At 39.3% G+C, this 24520-nt stretch overlaps 1 protein-coding gene across 1 annotated transcript in view; it reads left to right on the forward strand.

Annotated features, from left to right (window-relative positions):
• The window catches only part of CDH2 (cadherin 2), a 115901-nt gene that overhangs the window by 52749 nt on the left and 38632 nt on the right, over positions 1 to 24520 (forward strand). Inside the window, exon 3 of the mRNA XM_082043885.1 lies at positions 23570 to 23796. Within this exon, the coding sequence (XP_081900011.1) occupies positions 23570 to 23796 (227 nt within the window). The remainder of the gene's footprint in view (positions 1 to 23569; positions 23797 to 24520) is intronic.

The following is a 24520-nucleotide window of genomic DNA, read 5'->3' on the forward strand; positions in this document are numbered from 1 at the left end:
CGTTCCTGTGATTCTGACTTTATCTGTTAAGATGGAGGTTTGGCTTTGGAAAATTGGAAACAGACCTGGGTTAGGAATTGTGCCCATAAAACATGCATCCCTTAGTGCTGAAGTCTAAATAAGGAACAGAATTCCCATAAAACAGAGTAATGGAAGCAAGTGGATCCTGCTGCAAAGAATTAGAAGGCTTGTTCTACTTACTAATAAATGTTTCAATATGGTAGTTTGCAAATATTTATTTTGGGCATCAGTCTTGTAAAAATTTAGTCCATTGGCTGGTTGCTGCTGATACAGACAACACAGAGGTTTATTGTCTAGATGTTAATAAGTGCACAGTCTCATTCTCTTCTATGAGCAAAGAAAGGAAGAAAGTATTCTAATCTCTAGTTTATACAGTTATGCCTCTTTTTGTTGGTTTTGGTTTTGTTGTGCCAGGACCTAGCAGGTAAGTCAGTGGGTAACTTTGAAAGTTGGCAGGGTGTGTACATCAGGCACATGGAGCACAGACCCTTACAAAAGGTCTGGGAAATTGGGCTGCAATGATGCTCTAGATTTTGAGGTGGGGCAGAAGGGAATGCTCTAAGGAGCTAGCCTCTAATTTGCTTCTTCCCAGTCTTGCTGTGATGAAATAATTTTAATAGATGTCTGATATGGCATAGGCACAATAGAACAATTCAGCTCTCATTAAAAGTATGTTATCTTTTCAACTGCATCTGGCTATAAATAGATGTGGTAGAAGATCTTAATTATAGTTTGTCTTAAAGTAGGATTAGAACTTGCAGGGGGTTTTTTTGTTGTTTGTTTGGTTTTGTTGTGTTTTTTATATTTTTTTTTTTCTTCTGGAAGTCAAGAGGAGACTTCTGTTTGTGGTTTTGAGGTTTCTGAATTGGATGTAGGGAGAGATTAAAGGACTTGCTAAAAGTTTCCTTACCATGGATGCACATTACGGTCATTGTATAATTGTTTTACCAAATGCCCATGGATTCAATGTGTAAAAACATCTTGTGCCCCAGTTCCGTTCAGCATTTGAGAGCATCCTCTGAAAGAGAGAGGCTGTGGATGGGCATCAAACCTGAAAAGTGATTGTGATGCAAAAGCGTATGCAAGCATCTAGTTTGTTAATCCTCTGGGTGATCTGCCTGCCTGTTAGCATGTGTCCGGAGTGCAGTATTGAGAAATTTATGCAATTGCTGTCTGTACAAATCACCTGTAATATTTCTTTCATTTATTTGTGAAAAGGAAGTGGATGCAGAAAGAACGTTGTCTAGCGTGTTGTGCCTCATGCATCATCATCAAAACATATGCCTGTGTCTTCTGAGCCTGGTCTCCGCTGTTGGGGTCAACATGTGAAACAGAGACAGCCCAGCTTGACTATGTAGTTCCTATTAGCTTTACAACAGGAATCATGATGAGTGTGAAATTCACCTGTATTCATATCAGAGGACCCCTTTGTGGGAGAGAGGATCTTGCACTATATCACTGGTGTTCCCTGTTGGATAGCTGGGTTTTTAATGTTACTAACCGAAGGAATAGAATATTTTTTCCTCATAAATCCTACTGAATTGTACTGCCATGGATGCTTCAGGTACATGAAGTAGCTACACCAAGGAATAGGTCATCTGTACATGGATCATATCGATTTATTCATCATGAAAGAAACTCTAAATGATGCATCAAAAAGGCATTTTTACTCTGCCAGATTTGTTCAGCCTGGGAAACTAATAGAGTTTTCACATTTATACTTGCACTGCTGAATTTTTTTCAAGGCAGTGGTTGCGGATTTGCATTATATGTAGTAGGTATACACTGTATGCACCTCTTCAACTTCTGAATGATTGACAAGTCAAAGACTGCACTTCAGAATGAATGACCAAGCACTGGTCATTAGGATGCTGCAACCATAAGTGGTCTGTCCAAATTCCTTAGATTTTTGGCTCGTACCCAAGAAAATGCTGGGATGATGGGTAGATCTTGTTTGTTTCAAGAGCCTTGGAAAAGGGCACAGTCAACTGGTGTCTTGAATGTTGTTTGAGGTACACTTTGGAGGAGCAGGATTCCTGGATTTTTTTAACATTGCTAAAATCACAGACTCTGCAACTGAGAGGTGTTCTCTTTGATGGCATTTGGCCTGATCTGGATATGCATAAGCTATCTGATGACTGAAGTGAGATTCCAAAATCCATATTGTCATATCTGTAAACAGTTTGATTTTTAGTAGTCCCCAAAAAACACAGCTGCTGTCAACACTTGAGTTAATACAATACACTGTTTTGCATTTAGTGGCAAGACAAATGGGCCAAAATTAAGACACGTGGTTATCTTAATACTGCTTTATTGCATGGGCAGATATGATTTGGAAATACACCAGCAGCAGTTGATCCTGTCGGGTTGAATACCCTTTGCATCATTTGACCCAGGTTTTCTGCTATTGCCAATCACACTTCTGAGAGGGCAGCAATCACCTGCTACGGATGCGTAATTTTGCATAAAGATGTTGAGTGGTCTTCTAAGGCGTGATGGTGGCAGCGCTGATTATTCCAATATCTGTTTGTCAGGTACCTATTATGTGTCCGTTTTATAACCCTTCAGAACAGACTGGAAAGGCAAGGAGTTAACCCCTATTTTTGCGTAGCCTCAGCCTTTCCTTCCTTTTCAATACACTGTGCAGACAAAAGAGAGGAGCAGCATGAAAGAGGACGTTATGATGTGGAAAATTATCAAATTTTTCCTGTTCGTCTCGTCTTCACCCATCCTACTGTCAGTCAGAACTAAATGTTGATATATCATGCACAATTTCTGGTGTACTCACAGAATTTGAAAGCAGGCATATAAAAGCCAGCAGCCTGTGAAATTAGGACATTTATAAACATTCATGCAAGCAGGCGACCTGAGAAAGGGTGAGACCTTCCATCTTTTTTTTTTGGTGAGAAATAGCTACAACCTCTGCACTCTCTTTGTGAGTAAGTGAGTATCACACCTGTCCTACAAGAGGTTTAGATGTGGAGACAGAACCCTTACAGCATATATATGTAGGCTTATGTTATCATGCTGTCCAGCTAGACCTAGCTGTTGTTTAATTCAAGGAGTGATAGGTGCATGTGACAGCGTGTGTCTAAAGCCAGTAGTTACTACTGTTGTCATGACATCCTCTGATGTAGGTCTGAATTACATTATAAATGAAAAGTACTGCAAATTGAAAAGATCCTTGTACACGATGCACATATTTCTGTGCAGCACAGAAGAGGTCCATTCAAAGTGAGTGCTGCTTCAGGGTAATAGCCTTCCTCTCCAAGCAGGTTAAAGGGGGACAAAAAATTACATGCTCTGTGTATCTCCTCACAAAGCTAGGATCTGACAGAGTCTGGTATGAAAGTTACACATTGCGGAGTTACTCCATAATTAGAATAGGAAGGATTTACTGTTCATGGCCTCTTTAAAAAATAAATTACCATTGACATTCTTTTCCATGTATATCTCAATTGCAGTGAGATAGAAGTTGTTGTTTTCATAGTTACAGCCTAATTTCCACTAGCCATTTCTCTGCTAGCTGCTGAAAACTCGTGGCTCTGTTACCTCAAAGCACATTGCTGGATTTCTGCCTGTAGTTTGGAAGAAGCCCAGCAGAAGCCCACTTGGATAAATGGAGAGAGTCCCCAGAGCAGCTCCAAGGCCCTTACACAAACCAGGAGATGCTGCTTGTTTTATTTCTTTTAAAGATCCTTAAGTGGAAGAGTTTAATGATCATGCAGAGCTAAACCCTCAAAGTGAGCAAACCTCAGTCTTATTTGCTGGAAGTGCCATGTTGCACATTCCTGGAGATAAAGGGTGCTCTGGGGCTGCTCGAAAGGCCGTTCGAAGCAAGTGCGGATTTCTACCTCAATGAGCTGGTCCTGCTGCCAGCATTCCCCGCATACCCATCCCAGGGAGGCCCTCCTCCGTAAACTCCACATGAAAGGGAGCAGACTAAAAAGCCTTAGAAAGTGCATCCAGCTTTTTGTTTTCTTTGTCATCAATACAGTGTGTTCTGGTGTCTCCAAGACAACCATGTCTAAAAGGCTGACTGCATCTTTCACTGCTGCTCTATAGCCAGTTTGCCGAGATGGACTGTGAAGGCCGACCTCTAGCTGTTTTTTTTTTTTTTTTATCCCACGAGTTTTCTAGGTAGTACCTAAGTACTTCGCGTGCTTTCTTTGGTTTCAGTTCTATTGCAAAAACTAAGCTTTGATTTATCAGTTTTAAAAATATTATTTTGAGGTTGTCTCAGCTCATCTTTGAGTAATTGTAATGAGCGGTTAGGATGTTCCCAGAAGCGCCTGCAACAATGCTGGCTTTCTTTGCATTTCAGGCCCATTCTGCATCTGATAATAGATGCCTTCCTGCCACTGAATAGAGATGTACTGAATCTTTGTTGCCCATGTGTGCCGCCTTCTTGAATGATTGCTAGTTTCAAATTTAAGTTAGATTAAATGCTTACAGGTTTAGGATTTCTGTATAGCTGTCAGTTTGCAGATTTGCAAATGTGCAGAATTGGGGGGGAGGTGTATATTCAAGGTACTTGTTTTCTGAGCAGCAACATCACAATCCTTTTCCAGTGCTCATCTGCCCCAGAACTGTGGCCTCTGTGTCCCCTTTTGTGTAAGGTACTTCTCTGCCACATGCTTAGAGAAAACTGGTGATGAAATACGGTTTCAAGGGCAGCACGTGTTGTCTCCCATGAGGTCAGGGGCTTTGGGAATTACGGTTGTTCTGCTTCTTACAGTTGTCTGGGAGAAGCTGGATCCAGGACTGGTGTCTTTTGACTAAAGTGAAGTCAAAGATAATGTAATTATTTGTGTTTAAAAGCTGTGACAGTAAAGAACACCACCCCATCCCTGCGATGGGCCTTGTCAAGATAGTTAGCATGGGCCTCTGTAGGAGTGAAGCAGCTATTTTTCCTGCTGTTACTTTCCAAAATGGCAGAAACCTGTATCCTGAGACAAAATAAAGAAATAAAATTCTCTTCTGGCATATTCCAGCCCGAGTGGTTGCAATTATGTTCTATTGGCAACCTCAATGTACTGTAAAAATATATAGATAAACATCTAGATAGGTAACAGGTTATATATGTTGGGAAATCTTTATTAAGGATCTTTTGTCATTTCTGCTTGTGTTATATATGCCTTCAAATCCAATTGAGATCCTGATGATACTGCATCCATTTAGTGTTTGTTGTAGACTATTAGTTTATTTGTATGTCAGAACTGAGTATCTTTAGATACAATTGATTTCTGCAAGCATTGTGTTGGTATAGTTGAAAGGATAAGTAAGGATTTGCCTGCAGACAATAAGGAAGGTCTGGGAATATTTCAGTGGAGCTGTAGCCTGCAGTGGAGCTGATCAGAGCCAACCCTGTGTGCTGTGTGTTGAGACCAGTTGTGTATTCCCTTAGCACTGTCTGTTTAGAAATATTTCCTCTGGTTTTCCACCTGTGTCTGCAGAGCAGCCTAATTGAGGGACAAGGGGATATACCATCAAGGAAGGGCCAGACTGGCACATGCTTCATGCTTTGTTAGCCTTGATTTCCCACCCCCCTCTCCCCCCGCCTCCCTTTTTCTGTTGGCCATGAGAAATTTTAGGAAAAGCCACAGGAGCAAAAATCCCCCATTTGATGGAAGGATTCCAGGTATCAGAAGCTGTGTTTGTAGCTCCTTTTTGTTTCTCTAGGATGCAGTCTTGCAGTTCTCGTGCCTACCAAACTCCCAAATCGATACCAGTGTGTAGTACAGAGATTTCTGGTATCTACTTGTTTCTGTTTAGTGCTGTTTTTGCAAACACAGTGACTTTGCTGTGGAAAAGCTGGTCTTTGAGTGTTGATGTTTTACTTATTTGTTAAGTACCAATTTGAGATGTCAGGAAGGTATTTTTTGTTTAATTTTCAGTTGAAATCACAAATGAAAACTTGTGCATTTCTGTTTTCTGTAGCAATCTCTTTTTTTTTTTTTAACTATTGCCTCATTTAAGGTGAGTACAAATAATACCAAGATTACTTTAACACTTTCAATCGTTGAAAGTTTTTTGGGAAATAACGTGAACTCAAATTTCGAGTAGACGCCATGCAACAATTTTAACAGAGCAGTGCAGTAAGTAATGCCTAGAAATTGGGATCTAGGCAGGGGAAGGCTTGTTTAAATTTTTTGGGGATTTCAGAATTTTATATAGGCTTGTAAGAACTTAAGATTTATTTGATTTGACTTACTACATTAACAGGCTATGGCTGGTTGGTTTAGGCTTTTCAGATCTTGCTTAAATCCAGCCTAATATTGTGGCTGCCCTCCTTTAGTTGTTCAGTTGCACCATAAATCATTTGTTTCATGTGTGTGTAATGTTTTTAGTAAATTGACTGATGTGGGCATTGAGTTACGTAATGATGAAGACCTTAAAACTATAATTAGTTTCAATCTACTGTGTGCTATCAAAATAACCTAAAAGGCAAAGCACTCTTCTCCGAGTTATTGTTGGTAGTTACAGTTAATAATCAGAATTTATAATCTGTTACATTTTTCCTCATTTCAGTGTTTCATGTTGAATGAACATTTTTGGTTTTGAAAGGTGAATTGTTCCTCTCTGTAAACAGATCAGTACTAGCCAAAGTCACCTACCTGTTCTTCAAAGAACATAATATTTTACAGTTGACGCCAGTTTTGAGATTTTTGGCAAAAATGGCACTTTCTCCTAGATAAGGGTTGGAGGGAAAGATAAAATGATTGTTCAAGCTAATTACTAAAATTCCCTGTTGTCACCAGCTGTGTTGTAATTTCTCATTAAGCATGTGATAGTGGTGCAGCATAAACTACGTAATGGTCCATAAATAAACTTTAAAAATCCATGTTCCTGTTTTTGTCATTTGTAACGCCTGCTGGTGGGTCCTGCCACTTCAATTCTGCCAAGCTGTAAATAAAATTATTTTTCAACCATTTATTGTGTCCTTCAACTTACCATGCAAATCTTTAGTCTGAGATTTTTCTCACGAGGAATCTGCATGGCATTGTGTTTTCCTGTGAAGATGAAGGCCAATTCTCTCTCAAATTGTAAACCTTTGCGAAAACAGCTTGATAAAAACTGAGTATTGGAGGCGGTTTGTTTGCCTGCTTTTTGTTTGCTTTTGGACTGGTATGCTTAATATTTTTCTGGACATATTATGGGGAATAATTAGGATGAGAGGAAAGAGGAAAAAAATAAAAGTGTGCCACACGTAGCGTACCACTTGGCAAACTTGATACAGAAACAGACTCAGACTTCAGCCAGTTTTCCCTAGACACCAGTCAAGTACAAATGCTTTTCTAGCTTTCACTGCCCAAGGCAAGCTGGAAAGAATTATTGCCCCTCCTCGTCAAAAGCCGCTTGCACAGTAAACAAAATAGTCACTAGACAATTTGCTGCCCTTGATATTTTGTTGACCTGCCATCACCCCTTGTCCTGCCTGCCTGGCAGAGCTGCCCCTGCAGCCGCATCGCTGGAAAACTCAGGTTCCTGAGCTGTGTGTTTGTGTGTCAGAGCATAAATCCTTGTCTGAGGAGAGGATGAGATGGTTTCTTGTGTCTGGAAAGACAGAGATCTGTAGCAATCACAGGAGGGGTGTTGAGCCCGGGATGGGGCTCACTCTGTGCTGTGCAGAGGTGCCTGGCGCAGCACTTGGATCCTTCTCACCTGGGGCTCACCCAGTAAAGCAGCATTAACAGGGGCAGGGATAGACACTATGTGCCATTCCCTGCCTCTTTCACTCCACAGGTTTTTTTTACCTTAGATCATGTTCCCTAGTAGGTGCATTTGAAGCCCTTAAGAAGTTTGTTGTTTGTTTTTCTTTGCATTTATGACCCATGGTCAGGAAAGGAAGTAGTCAGATCATTACTGCATGTGCATGCTGTTTATGAGCAGATGAGAAATGTAGACTTGGCCATAGGTCCAGGAAATGTAATAAAGTACTGTGTCAGGAAACATAAATACACCTTTTGACAGCTCGGTAAATTTAATTTTGGAAAGCAGCAATATTTTACAGCATAGCATTAAACTGTATCAAAACTACATTGGGGTTTGATGAGCCAGTCTTCTAATTCAAGGTTATATACATTTGTTGACTAGGCCTTCTGAATATATTTCAGGCTTGGATGAAAAAAGTAAAGGACAAAGCTGTCTTTTCTATATTAATAAATAGCCCACATCTCATCCTTCTGCAGTTGATGACCACAACCAAGAAAAGTACCAAATATTATTAATAAATATTTTTAAAATAAAATCTGCTACCTGACTGAAAAGACATTTAGGGAAAGGTGAATGTTTCCATTTTTATCTGGAGAAATGGCATGGCTTTTTTTCTCTTAAATATTCAGTTTTCCCTTCAGGTCAGTAAGTGCCACAGACTCGACTGTGCTTCTGACCTGATGAGGCTATAAGGAGAGAATGGTCCTATTTGACAAGAGACAAAACATTTACGTGAATCGTACTGGGTTTTTTTTTAAGTAACACAAAGATTTCTTATACATAGGTTAAGTGGTGACATGTTTTCAGGACAGTGTTTTGAGAGTGGTGTTTTGTTTTTCCTCATTCATTTTTGATTACTCAGTATTACTTTCAAATTTTTCTTTATAGACCTTTGTGCTGATTTCTGATTCCTGTGTGGATGTCCTCTGAATTTAGGCCATGCCCATTTGGTACAGTGGCTTTAAGAATTGTTTCTGAATCTTTTGTAAAGATAGCATGAGTTACATTAGATCTTCATCGTTAGACAAGAGCATCTCTAGTTTTGATGAGGAGAATGTATTTGACGTAATAGTGGAAATGCGATGTGTCCCATGTTTTAATCTCTTAAAATACCGTGTGGTAAGCCATCCCAGGTGAGGAAGATCAGTTTCCTAAGGCATTGCTGTTTGTCTTGGCTCTGCCATGCTGCATCAACATTTTTGGAAGATCACTGTATCTGCCACCTTTGGAGCTGACACTTTTTTTCTCTCCTTGTCTTTCCCATTTGGGAGAATAATAGAAGAGATCTTAAATCTCCTAAGAGACAAGGACCTATGCCCTGAATAACATGGACACATTTTATGGCAAACACCACCTCTTGGAGACATCTAATTGAAAAATGTGAAGGCGGAGTATTGTTAGAGTCATATATAGAAGGCAGGTTAAGAAAAAACATGGTAGAAACAGAATCTATTAAAGAAAAGGAGAGTAAATAATACTAAAACAAGTTAACATTGCAATACTAGGCAAAAGAGCAGAAATCCATCAGATCTGAAAGTAAACCAAAGTAAAAACAAAGCTGTGCAGCTGTACATGAGACAGTTGAATGTGATTTGTAAACGGATTGAATGCAGTTACTGATTTTTATCCTGAGGGCTTTTTGCGTACCACAGATATATCACAGTTGCATGACTAAAATATCAGATGTCTTTAAGTTATTCTGTTTCCTTGGTGTTCAAAGAAAAAGTTGACTTGTAGTATTTGAGACATCCTGCAACAAAGGAGTTAGGGAAAAAGCACGTAGATTAGTGATACCAGTTTTTTTGGAACAGATAAGTTATGTCTATAACGGGCAAAATGCCAAGAGTTGCACATTAAAAGTGGCATCTCTGCATTTTTAAGAAAAAAAGCACTGTAGTGAACTTTATTGGGAGTTAACATTCTGATAAAGAACAGCAACCATGTTGTGTGCTTGTGAGCCAAAAGTCTTGTTAATTTTACCCAAATGCCTTTCTCCATACCCAAGTTACTCCACATAATTCATTTGTGGTATCACTTTTATGTTACTTGGTAATTTTTCTGATTTAAGACACTACTAAGCGTGAATCTATTAAGACCTTTACAGGAGTATTATTGTTTTATGACATCATAGTCTTGTTGTCTTTTGTAACAGCCTCAAGTTATGTACACAGTATTACAAGGACTATTGAAAAATGGATGTGACTTCTAAATGGAGTTCAATTTTCAGTGGCTCTTTGCTTTCCCTTGGCAGCATATCAAAGCGAAGTAATAATGTCTCGGTGCCCGTATTTTAAAATGTAGCTTAGATGTTTAGTGTAAGGTCAGAACTGTTCCATTTCACTTGCTGCTTCCTCCTGGTGCTGGCAAGGCTGCTTTTAGTTTGCAGAAATCTCTTTCTCCTGGGAAGGTGAGTTTTAGATATCATGATCTGAGCCCTGAGAGGCAAATCAAAATAACATGTCACTCATTTACTATAGGCGTTGCTCTACTTAATAAGAGTTATTCGGGATTCAGAGCGCTTGGCTGAGACAGCTGCTCAAATTGATTATATTGCTTGCTAACCTGTCTCATTACTTTGCCAAATTGTTACGCACCAGCCACATGGACTCTCTGCTGGGCAGGAACATCTGCAGTACCATCCCTGTGAGCAGCCTGTCCCAACAAAGCTGGAGACGTGTGATGCCACGTGTTTTGGATAGGATCTTTCGGATAACGACTGAGCCTCTGTGTGCAGGCTCTCAGGCTGTGCTCCTTGGGACCCTTCTCCTGAGGGCAACTAATTCCCACCTTCAATACAAAATGAGGTTGGGTGATGTGGATATGGGTCCATTCTCCAATTACAGTGAGCACATTTTAGTAGAAAGTAGATTGTGGTGGAGAACCCCTGCACTGAAGTTACTTGAATAGAAGACATTAAGCCTTGGTTTTCTTTTGTTTTGATTTTTCAGGATGTGTGTGTGTGAGGGAGGGGTTGTTTCATGGCTTAGTTGGGTTGGCTTGGTATTTCGTCCATGGGTTTTTTGGGGGGTGTTTATTTTCTGTTGTTGCTTTACATTGTTTGGTTTGTTTGGTGGTTTTTTTGTTTTGTGTGGGGTTTTGGGGTTTTTTATATATATATATATATGTATATACACTTTTTAGAATACAGTCCTAAACCCCAGTGAAATGGATCCTCAACAGCATGGCAAAAGCCAAAGCTCCAGTCCTTGCCCGCAGGTTGCAGATTGGCCAGACCTGCATGCACATGGCTGTCAATTCCCTCAGACACAGGTGGGAGGAGAGGGTGGTTTTAGCTGCCGCTTATGAACATCAGACTCCCAACATCTGATGACAGGTTGCTATTTCACTCTCTACAGTTTTGTTTCAACAGAAATTCAGTATGCTGTCTCACCGAATGACTTAGTCTTCTCTCAGTAGGTGAAAGTATTTAATTTATGAACCGAAAGCATTTTCATTTGCATGCAAAGACATGGCTTGGTGATAGTGAGTGTCTGAGATTTATTGGAGAAGAGCTGCACAACATACACCAGGAAAGGAAGGAATTTTGCCATGAGTAACTTTCACAATCATTTAGATAGATCATGAATCTGCTGATATTAGCTATCAAAGTACAGCATTTTGGTGATCTTTGTACAGGATGTTCATGATAATGCTTATCCTAAGGAAAAATATCTCTGCATCATTGGTCGTTAATGTAGCACACACTGGCCGGTATTTTCTGAAGTACATAGCAAGTGTAGCATGGCTTTCTTTATTCCCTTTGCAAACTGGTATTGTTTTGGGGGAGAGGAAGTGAAAAGAAATGTTTGTTCTCATGAGTGAATGCCACAGGTGTCTTATTGGGGAATTCAGACATTTGAGGAAAATAGAGAGGAATACAGATGGCAGTTGAAATAACCGTTGACATGTTTAAATGTTTATTACGATGGGGCTTTTCCACTCAGATTCCTTTTGGAAATGAATATTTAGTATTCTGGTAAGCAAAGCAAGGAATGCCTTCCTGTTGGAATAAGACACTACTGGGTTTCTAAAGGCAAATTTAGTTTTCATTTTTGTGATGTGTGGATTCTGCAAGTTACCACGGAATGTTTCCATTATCCAGGTGCTTGGAATGTGTTTGATTCATGTAAATGTTATCAGTTATTATTAATATTTTCATCTAGTACCTAGGACTCTCAGTCAAGGATCAGTCTCATTATACTGATTGCCGTAGGGATAATCCCCAGACACTTTTCAGTCTGGGTGTTTGGAGTGTGATGCTGCATAATCTTTACTAAGAAACTTAGGATGTCGTGACTAATCAATTGAAAAATTCAAGACTACATAGAGTATAATACCTCACTATTTTTAAGCAAAATAGTCTTGACTCAGATAGTAATAGGTTAATTGTCATATCCAGAAATGAATTGTAATTGTTCCCTTTAGGAGCCATTATCACATGTGGGGTTTTAATTGCGATATTTATAACAGTAATCTTTGGTCTCAAAGCTCATGTAACTTCAAACTAGCAAAAGGGTTCAGAAGGCTAATATCCTGTTCCTGTCCTTAGGCTTTGCTGAAAAGTAGAATTTTCAGATATAGTTCAATTAGTCAAGCCCCTGCCATTTTCAGGCATTATTCCAATATAACACAATTTGAATGCCAAGTGTCTGGTGTTTTCTGCTCAGAAGGCCCACAGGAAAGTCTAGACAGGCACACACAAAAAGCTGAATTTATCATAGGAATCATGTCTTCAAATGTATCAGAAGATCTTTTCTTTTCTGTTCTTCTGTGGCTGGACTGAATCACGATTGTTAAACGAGTCTGTTCAGCCAGGTCTGTCTATGTCTGTTCCCACCTGGAATAAATTGCATAAATTTGCACAGCATTGTCTTGGCATAGGATCCTAAAATATGTCTTAATTTTGTGGTGGCTGTATTGAAAGTTGCCTCTTGAATAAAGTCTGTCTGTGTCCCTCTCATTTGTCTGCATATTGTATCTGGGGATTATTTTTTTCTTTTTTTTCCTGTATTAACCCAGGTACCATGTTGTGCTGCTGTCACCCTTGTCTGCATTTTGTGAAAAAAAAAAAAACAAAAACAGTTTTTACCATTGTTTTTTTTCCTAGCATAACACCTTTTTTATTCCTGTCAGTTTTATTCGTAGCAATTTGAATTTAAGTGGATTATTTGAGCCTTGTAATTTTGTAATCCCTAGACAAGGTATGCAAAGAATGGTAAATATTCTTAAAGGAAAGTAGCATCACTTGAATTTTGACTGAAATTGTGTCAGCTGTACATGAGTGCCCTCACGTTGGTCATTGTAAAGAGTTTGCACTGCATAGCGCAGTCAGGCATGAAGCAACGATAACTACTGCTTGCAGCTAGTGTTTCTCTAACTTACCTAGAGCCGGTGGACCTTATATGAAATAAAATATTTGAAAAGACTCAAGTCTGAGGTCTTGAGTCCGTTGCTCAGACCCAAGAAGTCAAATTTCTCTTTGTTTTTTTTCCTCTTGTGCTGTTGAGATTTGGTAGCCTTGTAACGATAGACAATTTTCATCTTATTGAGAATATGGTTGAGGTGATCAACCAAGGAGATAAAAGTAATTAATAACCATTTAAGAGTATTCACTAAGTGTTAATCACTTAAAAGTATTCCAGCACATGTAAAATACGTACTAATTACTCTTCACTATGTGTAGGACTGAATACAACTTCAAGGTTTCACTTATGGTGGTGTAATGTTTTGGGTCAACTTCCATGGTCAGCAGTGTCAAATGATTCCCTCTATCTTTCTAATTCATTTAGTCAGGATGGCTAATACTAACGGTCCTTTGTTTATTTTTAAGGTATCTACACACATGTATTGCATCTAGGGGGAATATGAGGTGTGTTTGGAGAGATGCAATAACAAGCTGCTGGATGAACAACACAGGTGATAGAGGTACCTTCAGATACATGAAATTAGGCATTTTCCTGCCAGTTCTCCTGGTATTTCCCTTCTGTAATGATTAAATAATTAATGATTAATTAGCACGTCACCTTTGCCATTTTAAATGGTGACAGCTATACATGGAGGGAGAATACCCATGTAGAGGTTACTTTCACCCACAGGTACTCTCTTATAACGAGACGGACATGTGGCCCTGGCTTTTTGAGTCCTCTGCTTTGTCATGGGATGTACCACTGAGGCCTGGCTGTGAAATACACTGTGCTAGCCTTTACTAGGCACCAAGTGCTTTTTATGATTTTTAAGGTCAGATATCTGTGTTTAATAATAAAAACCTGAGGTCTGACTAGATAACATTAAGCTGCCATGGCAACTAGTTTTCTGCCTGAGGCCTACTGGACATGATCCAGTGATAGTATAATCCCTGGGATTTATGATTTTTATTGCTATCTAACACATCAGTGTAAATACTGCTAGGCTGTCTCTGCTCTTCTTCCACCTCATTTGGCAACCGCTGGGTTTCTTGCCTACAAAAGCACTACAATAAGCAAATAGGATATTTTTTTCACCGGTATCCATTTGCTAAGGTAATGAGCACCCCTGTATGGATCTGCTCTGAGATCAGCTGTGCCTGCTGTTTGCCGTGGGGACGCCGGTGAAGTTGTGTTTGAGTGTCCATGTCCAGCCACACTGCCTGGAAGGTTCTCCAGTTTCCTTCCAGAGGCAGCAGAAATCATCTTTTAGGAAAGAAATGGCACGCAGAGGTGCCACAGTAACCAGATGATGACTAAGAACCTTTTAAACATCATTAAAAATAATTGCAGCTTTGGAAAATTTGACTGTAGTGTGCCCAGAGAAATGACCTGTAAGGGAGTGACAAAAGCCACCAAGAGCATTGGATAGAGGAGAAGAGAGGCGAAAAGCGCAGTGTTGGTGTTTGTGGAGGGTCTTCACACTCAAATATGCGCTGGCTTGTGAAGCCGAAGAGCAACTTCAGGGAAAACTGTCCCCTTTCCCCTTGCTGTATCCATAGCCACCTGGGAGGGACTACAAAATGGCTCCCAAATGATGGGTGGTATCCTGTGGTATGCAGCAGAACACAAGATATTAAATGGTCCCGTGTCTGTTTCAGGACACTTTTTGGTTTTGTTTAATGGGTAGCAAGGTTGTTGACAGGACCACTATGTTTTTGTCAGAGCTTGGAATTCTTCTATGTTGCATTGCAAAACAAATAAACACTTCTGCCTGAGCAGTCCTGTAATTTAATGACAAAAATACCTAATTTTATTTTTATTTTATTTCTTTTCATGCTAAGAAGTGACATATAGTCTAAACGTGAAAAATGCATGCTTCTCCCCTGTGTTCTGTTGTTCCTAAAGCCCTCTTAGTTTGGGGGCTTAAGGCACTGTGGAAAACTGCTGACCAGTTGGATTGCTGAAACAGATCATCAGCTCATTTGAAAGTACATGCCCGGTTGATATTTCAGCAAGTCCTGGCTCTTTACAGAAACTCCAGGAGCCTGCATTTTTAGTTATTTAGTTAGTTAATTTTTTGTTTTAAACAGCCCTCCAGTGAGAGGCCCATTCTGTCTAGGTGTGCTTGAAGCCTTGGTTGTCAGCCTGAAATTCGTAATGCTCCGGCACCTCTGTCGGGAGCAAGGTTGAAAGGGGGGGGGGTGGGGCAGGAAAAATGGGAGCATCAGGGAATAAAGTAAGTTAAAAAAAAAAAAAAAGTCTAGAAAACAGAATACCTAGGGAGGGGGGGAGGAGGAGCAATACGGAAGAAAGAAAGGAGAGCTAGAAAAAAACGTGAAACCTGAAGCCTAGAAGGACTTTGGGCCAGGAACAGTTCACAAAGAGAACATCTAAAAGCATCTATTATCTGTTTTCACTCCTTATTTCTAAGTGGGGGGGGGAAGAATAAGCTACCTTTTTTTTTTTTTTTTTCTTAATTTTCTAAAGATAGACTAAAAGGCAAAGCTGCTTATCTAGTTTTTACTAGATATTTAAATCATTTACTGTAGCAATAAAACTGCCCTTTAATTGCTGCACCATAATTGTAGGTATTTGTTTCTTACACTGCTTAAGGTCATGTAAAAATGAATAGGTTTGTGTTAACTGCCTGGATTTTGAAACTGTTTTCTGCTAGCTGTCTGCAGAGACAGGACTTTTCCTTTAGTCTCTTGGTTTGACTGTTCAATAGATATGTTTTTTTTAATTACCAAATTGGATTTTACAGGTATAGTCAGTTGATGCATTATGGGTATAAGCGATTAGTATTTAATCCTTCTTTTTATTACTGTGTAGACTGGTATACTTGGGAAAGTATTAAAGGTGCATTGCATGCTCCCGAGTACAGAAATGACATTTATTACCAAATTCTCTTTCAGCTAGCATCATTTAGAAAAAAAGCTGGTGCAGAACTCTGCAGGGGCCTATAGGCTCATCTATAGTGAAATTGCCTTTAACAATAAAGAGTAGAGGAAAAGGGAAAGAAACCTTTTTGTGTTTTAAAACACAAGCAGTTGTCGAAATGTAAGTACTTCCCCTTCTCAAAGATGCTTATTCTCTTTTTCTGCCTTTTTTTTTTTAAAAATAAAGACAAAAGGGGTGTCAAAGCGCAGAAGATCTTTGTGTCAGTGAGTAGTAGAGGCCAGGACTGAAAAGGGTCAGTGAATCAGATATAATTTGGACTCTGTTTGAGATACCAGTCCTGTGTTTTGCTGACGGCTGGTATTCCCGTTTTGAAAAGCTGCAGAGGCATGTCTATCGAATAGAAAGAGCATTATCCCCATTTTCATTCTGGCATGCCTGTTACGACTTTGTTCTGTAAACAAAGAGGATTATGGGAACTGGAAACTAGATGGCATTTTATTAAAGAACTGTGGGAGTCTTTCACTGTGAATGCAAGAATCAGACAGTCTGGTGATAGCTACCTGTGAAACAAAATACTTCAAAAATAGACCTTGGCATATGTGTTTGAGTTTGGTTTATGAGGAGGCTGTCCTCTAATGTAGAACGGAGTATGTCCTGGGTTTTAATATTTCCTAATTGCGTTAGATGAATGTTAGTTGCACTACCCAGCACAAATTATGTTTACCAGCATATCATACAACTTTATAGCTTTTCTCCAGTAGATCACTCACTTAGCATCTTAATTCCATAGAGTAAAGTCATATATTAATACTAGGTTTTACCTAATGCCTGCTGTAGATCACTCCAGAACTGCTTTCAATTAATGAAATAAGTGTAAAGTATGAATTAAACCATAACTCTTGCAAATCACTTTTCCTTTTAATTATTGTTTTCCTAACCGAATAGACAAATGATTAAGCAAGCAGCACAGCATGGAAATATGGGAAGTTAAGCTGCTGTGAGTCAGGTTGTGTAGCACCTAAAGTTGATAAATAGCGTGAATATAGCGCCAGTTTTCTCTCAGTTGAAACGTCCTGGTGTAACTGTTTTTCTCACCTCTTGCGAGCTTCATAGCTTGGCTTTCACGTGGCACGAGTTTGCAAAGCTTGTGAAGTCAAGTGAAAACAGGATTTAGAAGCAAATGGCCATATTTGGCCCTTGATAAGTGGCAAAGCTCCAGTTGGTTTCGTGTGACCCACTGAAGTAGCCTTCTACTCGGCATGCGCTGAGGGGGCCAGAATGCTCAGCACAAAGGCGGAGGTTTTCGGAAGCAATTACTGAATTAGCAGACTTGCCTTTTACAAAGTGCTAGGCAGCTGCCTTTTGACAGCCAGGCTTTCTTTTAAAGTGTCGCAGATTTGTTACTCCAAGAAGGCTCAAATTGAGTGGCGCTTTGACATTTCTTCTAGATGGTCTGGCGTATGGGATAAACGTCAGTGCATGAACATAAACATAGAAAAGAAAAGGGGATTAGAAAAAAAGACTAGAACAACCCATTAGGGACAACACTGGTGTACTGAAGTATCTCTAAAGGATATAATGGCAAAGTGAATTGTACAGGTGAGTAAATGTCATTGTCTAAAATAACCTAGTTATGTTCCATATTTATTTTGCATCAGCAATTTCTGTAGCTAATTTTTCAACTTACAGGTGAGAAGAAGACATTTTCCTGGCTGCCGTAGACCAACCCATGTATCAAAAAATCAAAAATTAAATAATGTTTTTAAGCTGGTCTCAGGAAGTTCTAAAATCAGACCCACTTTAAAAGTGCTGCTGGTGATAGAAAAGGCAAGTTAGAATGTAGTTCACTTTGTGACAGTCCACCATGATGTCAAAATCCTACTTTTCTTGAAGGTTGTCTATAATTGTAACGAAGGATGTCTCATGGGCATTTCACATGCCACTCTAACAAGCCATGAGCTGAAATATGAGCATGTGCATTGTGTTAGTAGGACTAACAGATCACCTTACAGATAGAGAAGTAACCAGTCTGAATAAATGACTAATTTATAAAGTAGTTATTTTTTTTAGTGTATTTTAGTGCAGTTTTCTACAGTTTCTCTCTCTGAAAAGTAGGAAGACTTGTTAAATACAGAGTGTTCTTGGAGAAGGTTGTATTCAGATATTAAGTATGCAGATAGCTAGACAGTTCAACCAGAATGTTCTGGTTCTCGTTCTGTCAAAGGTAAAAGTGGTATCTGGCAGGTAGTTGTATGTAAGCTACTTTCTTATTCTATTTATTTTATCTGCTGCACAGTGTTCCTGAGTGGATTACATAGACCTGGGTTTTTCATTTTATGATGCATACTCTTAACTGTATTGCTGGAGTGCAGATGTTGCTAGCACTTGGAATTTGTTGTGATTTCCATAATGTCCTCTAAGTGAGTCTTAGCCTTGAGGTTGACACTTAGGCATTGAGAATAACATTCAAGGGGAGTGATCCTGTTCCAGCAAATTCACAGAAGGAAATAGACTTTCCTGTTTGTTTGTATGCATGTGGATGTTATCTAGAAGTGAAGTGGGTATTTTCAAAGTGCCGAAACCCAGATGGCAAACTCAATGCAACTGTCTTGGGAGCAAAGCGAGTAATGAAAATTCAGTATTAATATTCCATATAGTACATAAATATTTTCACCAAAAATGATGTTAATAATATAACCCATTATTTCATTCTGTGTCCAGGCCTTGGGTCAAGTAATGCTGGTGTTATTTGCCTAAGATAAAAAGCGGAGAAACAGATTGTCAGAGAGTGCAAACCAGCATGAGTAGCTGAAAAATGCTTTTTATTGTCTGAGAAATGATTCTAGGTAATTGAAGATTACTAGTAAGGTACATGAAGTTAAACGTGTTCTATAGGCATTAAGAATCATTCATCTTGTTAAACCTGAGTGTGATTGGTGTAGCTCTCTAGTGCACTTTAAATTGATTTCCATGTTTAGTTCTTAATGTTTTGTACATCACACATGCATACATACGTTGTAATTACTTCCATACAAGAGTGTTAACTTGAAAGCTTGTTTTAATAGCACAGAGCTGTAGATTTTCATTTTAGAATGTTGTATTCACAGAGGTTCTTTTTTCTTTTTTAATAGATTACACTTGTCTTGGTTTTAGGACAAGACTCCTACATTAGGACACTAATGGTCTTTTTTCTAGGCTCTAATCATAGAATCATGCAATGGTTTTTTTTGGTAGGGACCTTGAAAGATGATCTAGTTCCAACTGCTGTGCCATGGGCAGGGACACCTTCCACTAAACCAGGTTGCTTAAAGCCCCATCCAGCCTGGCCTGGAACACTCCCAGGGATGAGGCATCCACAGCTTCTCTGGGCAACCTGTTCTTCCTTATCTGAATCTACCCTCTTTCAGTTTAAAGCCATTACCCCTTGTCGTATCACTACATGCCCGTGTAAGAAGTCTCTCTCCAGCTTTCTTTTAGCCCCCCTATAGGTACTAAAAGGCTGCTATAGGGTCTCCCCAGTGCCTTGTCTTCTCCAAGCTGAAGAACCCCACCTGTCTCAGCCTGTCTTCATAGGAGAGGCGCTTCAGCCCACTGACCATCTTGGTGGCCCTTCTCTAGACTCTCTCTGACAGGTCCCTCTTATGTTGGGACCCCAGAGCTGAACAGAGCACTCCGGGTGGCGTCTCACAAGAAGGGAATAAGGGGGAGAATCTCCTTCCACAACCTGCTGGTCACAGTTTGATGCAGCCCAGGATATGGTTTCTCCAATTTAGAGACAAGGATGTCAAAGACAGTGTCAAATGTTTTGCACAGTCGGGGTAGATGACATTTAATAATAATCATACGCTAATACGAAATATAATTTTTCTTCTGTTCAAAGATCTAGTTTTGTAAATCCATGTGCCTGGTCTTGTTTTAAGCATGTGGACTAATTAAACTTACTCCCATGTGTCAAAGCTGGTGTACATATTATTGTTCTGAAAGGACAAAATAGTTGTATTTCAGATCATGACTGAATACATCATAGCACTTTCAAATAGTATGCTTAAAAATCTTTTTAAAAAGCAGATACTTTTCAGAAGGTGCAGAATATACTCAGAAATACTCAAAAAGCTGTTTTTACTGATCATGCGATACTCTTATCTGGTCATTTATGTGGAGAATGTTATTAAAAAGAAAAATACTTGCTGATAGAGTGACTAGGTGTTCTATAGTGTATCTGGTTAACCCTTTTTAAAATGAAAATAATCTCTACTATTGATGTGTCAACAGAACTTGACTTTTCGAAAGCATGCCTTCCTTCCTTGTGGTTGTTAGAAACAACATGGTTGGTATAAATAGTCATTATTCTCAGTGAAAAAAAAAATCACGTCATATTTTTGCAAAAATTTTTGCCTAAAAAACCTGCAGTCAGAAATTGCTCCTTGTTTATACCAGTTGAACACTGAAAAATGAAGCAAAGTGATTTAAATCGAATTTACAAGACGGATAACCATGCAGCTGGGGGGAGACTAGCTACTGCACAACCTGTACTCTATCAAGGTAATTTAATTATGGATGGTTATACTTGAATATAATTTGTTAATGTGTGCTTCTTGCAAAGGGAGAATAATTCTCGCAAAGCATTGACAATTTTATACATTTTTACCAGGATACTGTCAAAGGAAAGGGGTTTTCATTGAATTTCATGATATACAGTTGCCTGGAGAAGGAATATCAATGCAGTGGCTAGCAGGGTGTTTTTTTCTTGTTTTTTTTTTGGCTACTGGAATCCATATGTAAGAAGATGGGAGGAAAGAAATGTTCTTCTTTATGGATTTGAATATATAAAAAATGAATATATTATGTTACTGTGCAATAGTTGGGAAATATTTTTTTAGAAAATATTGTTGTGATATCTTTGTGTTTTGGGCACTAATGACTGTAATATTCATTTTAAATTTCACTTTTTCAAAAAACAGTAATGATCAAAGTCTAGATTAATATTCATTCTCTTTCCCACTCCCTGCTTTTCAGAAGTAAGTCTGAGAAGAGCCAGAGGTGAATCTGGCTGGTTCTTTGTCCTTTTGGTCAAGACACGCTTTTAAGAGCAGATTTGGAGAGCAGCTGTAGCTGAGATGAGAGGTCAGCAGAGGCACAGAGCTATGGGATATATTGCTGGCTGATTTTTTTTCCTTTAGTCTCTTAACAAGAACTGTTGAGAGTTTTGTTTGTGAACAGAGTTGATGCTTGGAGGAGGCTCAGCGTTCTCCATTCCTGGGGTATGGGTGGTCTGTGCCTTTGAACCCAAGTATGAGCAGAGCTATTTGGTAGTCCAGTCATTAAGTTCTTAAATCATTAGATGTAGTGACTTTTGAGTGAACTCTCCTTGGTCATTAAACAATATAGAATATCCAGCTAAACACTATAGAATTGTTAAACAATATAGAATATCCAGCTCTCAAGGTGGGCTAATCAAAATTACAGAATTAGGACTGTGGTAATGATTTCTGGGGACTGGTATAGTTGCTTTAACTGGTAGTTCTATATCCTTGGCTTAGGATCATGTGTTTTCTCAGTTGACTGTTGTGTTTCAGCATACCATTGTGGTAAGTTGAGTCAACACGTGAGGCTCTGTATTGAAAAGAGTGGGAGATCATTGGATTGTCGACATCTGGGAAGTGGACCTTCTCCCTGTCAATTTTCTCCTCCCACGTGAACAGCAAACCAGAGGTTCTGTCACCTTCTCCAAATTGTGCAGATGTGCAGTCTGTAAATCAATAGGAAAGGAAGTCGGTTGTTGTACTTTATGGAGCAGGTGGGATGGACTTGAGGAGCAATATGGATTGCCTAGAGAATAATATATATGTGAAGCAGTCTCACGGCTAATGAGGAAGACCTGAGGCAACATATAGCAGGAGAGCCACCAGAGAAGCCCTAGCACTGAGGCTTCAGCCTTTTACCCAGGCAGATGTGTTCATCCTGGGTTCAGTGCTTTGTGGGACATAGCCAGCTCTTCTCCTTGAGGTGAAGCTGGTGTTTCACAGGGGGAGAACTTCAAACTCTGTGAGCCATCAGGCAAGAGCTTTATCCCTGCCCAGCCCAGGAAGATCACTTTTGAGAAGGTTGACGTCTTACCATTTATTTTGAGGCATGCTGTGCTTTGTTTCATTCTTGTACGTGATGGATCCTTTCAAAGAAGTATTTTGTACAGTCTTTTCTGTCGGAGGAGGGAAGAGGGGGATTCTGGATAGCTAAAAGGCTGCAATAAGGAAACAAATTTCATATGCCGTCTGAACATTAGCTTGGTCCTTGGAGTTCAAATACAAAAAGGTATGATTCTTCTTCTCAGTACCTTCCTGGAAACAGTGCATTACAGAAAAAAGGATATGATCCATGACATTTACTAGTGATTTTTCTTGAGAGGGACCTTTAGGTTTGGAAGCTAAATAGTTTGTGCGTAGTTTAGCACAATGTAAAAAGTCCAATAACTGATAGGAGGAATAAGGCCTCATTTCATCTTCACTGTGGGCATTTCAGCACAGCCTTCATAATGATATTTTGCACTTCTATTGCCCATACAATCAAAATATTTCATAATGCTTAAAGAACGATCAATGGTTATAAAAGCACACTTTCATTTTTTACCTACTATTATTTAAAGTAACCCTGAAGATAAGTGGTAATGAAAGCAACTGCGTAAAGAAAGCAGCAACCTGTTAGCAGTTCTGGTTTGCGCACTTCATATCATTATCTATACAATTGGTTTTACTGACTTCTTGTTCCAATGTATGTCTTTCAGACAGAACAAAAGGAAGGAGGGGGGAATTAAACAAGAAGGAGTAACTCCTAAGTAGATGAATGGATGTGTGTGGTACATGAAATAGCATTAGGAAAAAAAAAAAAAAAAAAGTGAAGCGTTTAACTTTTTTCTCCATGAGATATTTACTACTGCCTCCATCTTGCAGATGAGGGATGAGTAAGCTCAGGGCCAGAGCTCATAAGTGACCTACCTGAGATGATACAGCTGAATTGCATGCTGAGCTGAGCACAGAAGTTAATCTCTTAAAGGACTTCTGGGTTTCTGCCTTTCCCCTGTTGGCAGAGAAGGAGCTGGAAGCACAGTTACGTTTGTGATTATAGTTGCAGCGTAATCAAATTTGTTGAGTGTTTTTAATGAATTGACTTGCCTGGATCTTTGTGAGGCCTTGAGGTTCAAATCCCTGCAGCTGTTGCACTGGAAACTGGCTGAAATGTAGTGTAGGATGTAGAGGGAAGTGGTTTTCTTGCTGAGGGGACAGGTCTTTGGGAGCGAGGCAGTCTATTTAGGGTGAAAACTCTGCCTGGCACTCCACAGGATATCACTTTTATGTGGACTGACCCTTGAAGTACAACTCTTAACTCATAATTGCGTGTGATAATAGCAGCAACAAGTTAAGTCTTTCTGCTGTTGAATATTTCCTCTTAATGCATTTTATGTCAGGCTGAGGTCAAGTGGGCTGCTTTTTCATATTTTTTTTGTTCTTCATTTTGTGTCTGTTTTACAGTGAGGTTTCGAAGCTGTGATGGAAACAAAAAAATACACTTTGGAAGCAGCGAGCCAGAAGATTTCAGAGTAGACGAAGATGGTGTGGTCTATGCAGAGCGAAGCTTCCAACTTTCAGCAGAGCCCACAGAGTTCGTCGTGTCTGCTCAAGACAAGGAAACCCAAGAAGAATGGCAAATGAGAGTGAAGCTAACCCCTGAACCAACCTTCACAGGGGCTTCAGAAAAGGTAAAACAACAACTAAATGCATCCTGGAGAAATGTATCTCAGCAACAGGCCTAAAAATGGGGACTTTATTCTGTCTGTCATGTACCTCTCCATGAGGTATTTTATTAATTAATAACTAGTGCATGCAAAGCTGGAGCCTCAGGAAGGATGTTTTTATAGCCTGTTGTTCAGTACCTTTGCTAAGGCATGGAAAAGCATGCCTGTATAAGTATACACGTTTCATTTATGTTAAAGCTATTTGTTTGTGTAGTTCGAGATTTATACCTGAATTTAAGTCGGACATGGTCATTTCTTTATTTTAAATTGCTTAAAAGTGTTACAGTAGTTACTCAAGCAGTTAAATATAACCACGAAATAAACAAATTTGTGCTAGAATGCATCAGTCATGTTTATTAGATGGGAGCTGTGGATTTACAGCAGTAGTAAGAAAGCATTTCTGGCAGGGAATATTGGCTTTGTCTTGTCCCTTCATAATCAAATGGAGATTGTAAATTATTCATGATTCCAGTACTACTTGGTAAGGAAGATAGTCTCCCTCTGCTGGAAGCTGGCATAGGATAAACCATGTACTATAACAAAAATCAAACCTAGCAGTATACAAATAACAGTGTGTTTACTTTAGGAAAACAGTATTAGGTCTACTACTTTTTTCTGTTATATTGCTGCCTGCTGTTTCTTACTTTCTCTTATAAAGTGCTGAGTTTACAAATACAGAACCAAATTT

The sequence above is a fragment of the Streptopelia decaocto genome, assembly GCF_964273445.1.
Source record: "Streptopelia decaocto genome assembly, chromosome: 2".
In the NCBI taxonomy this organism is placed as follows: Eukaryota; Metazoa; Chordata; class Aves; order Columbiformes; family Columbidae; genus Streptopelia; species Streptopelia decaocto.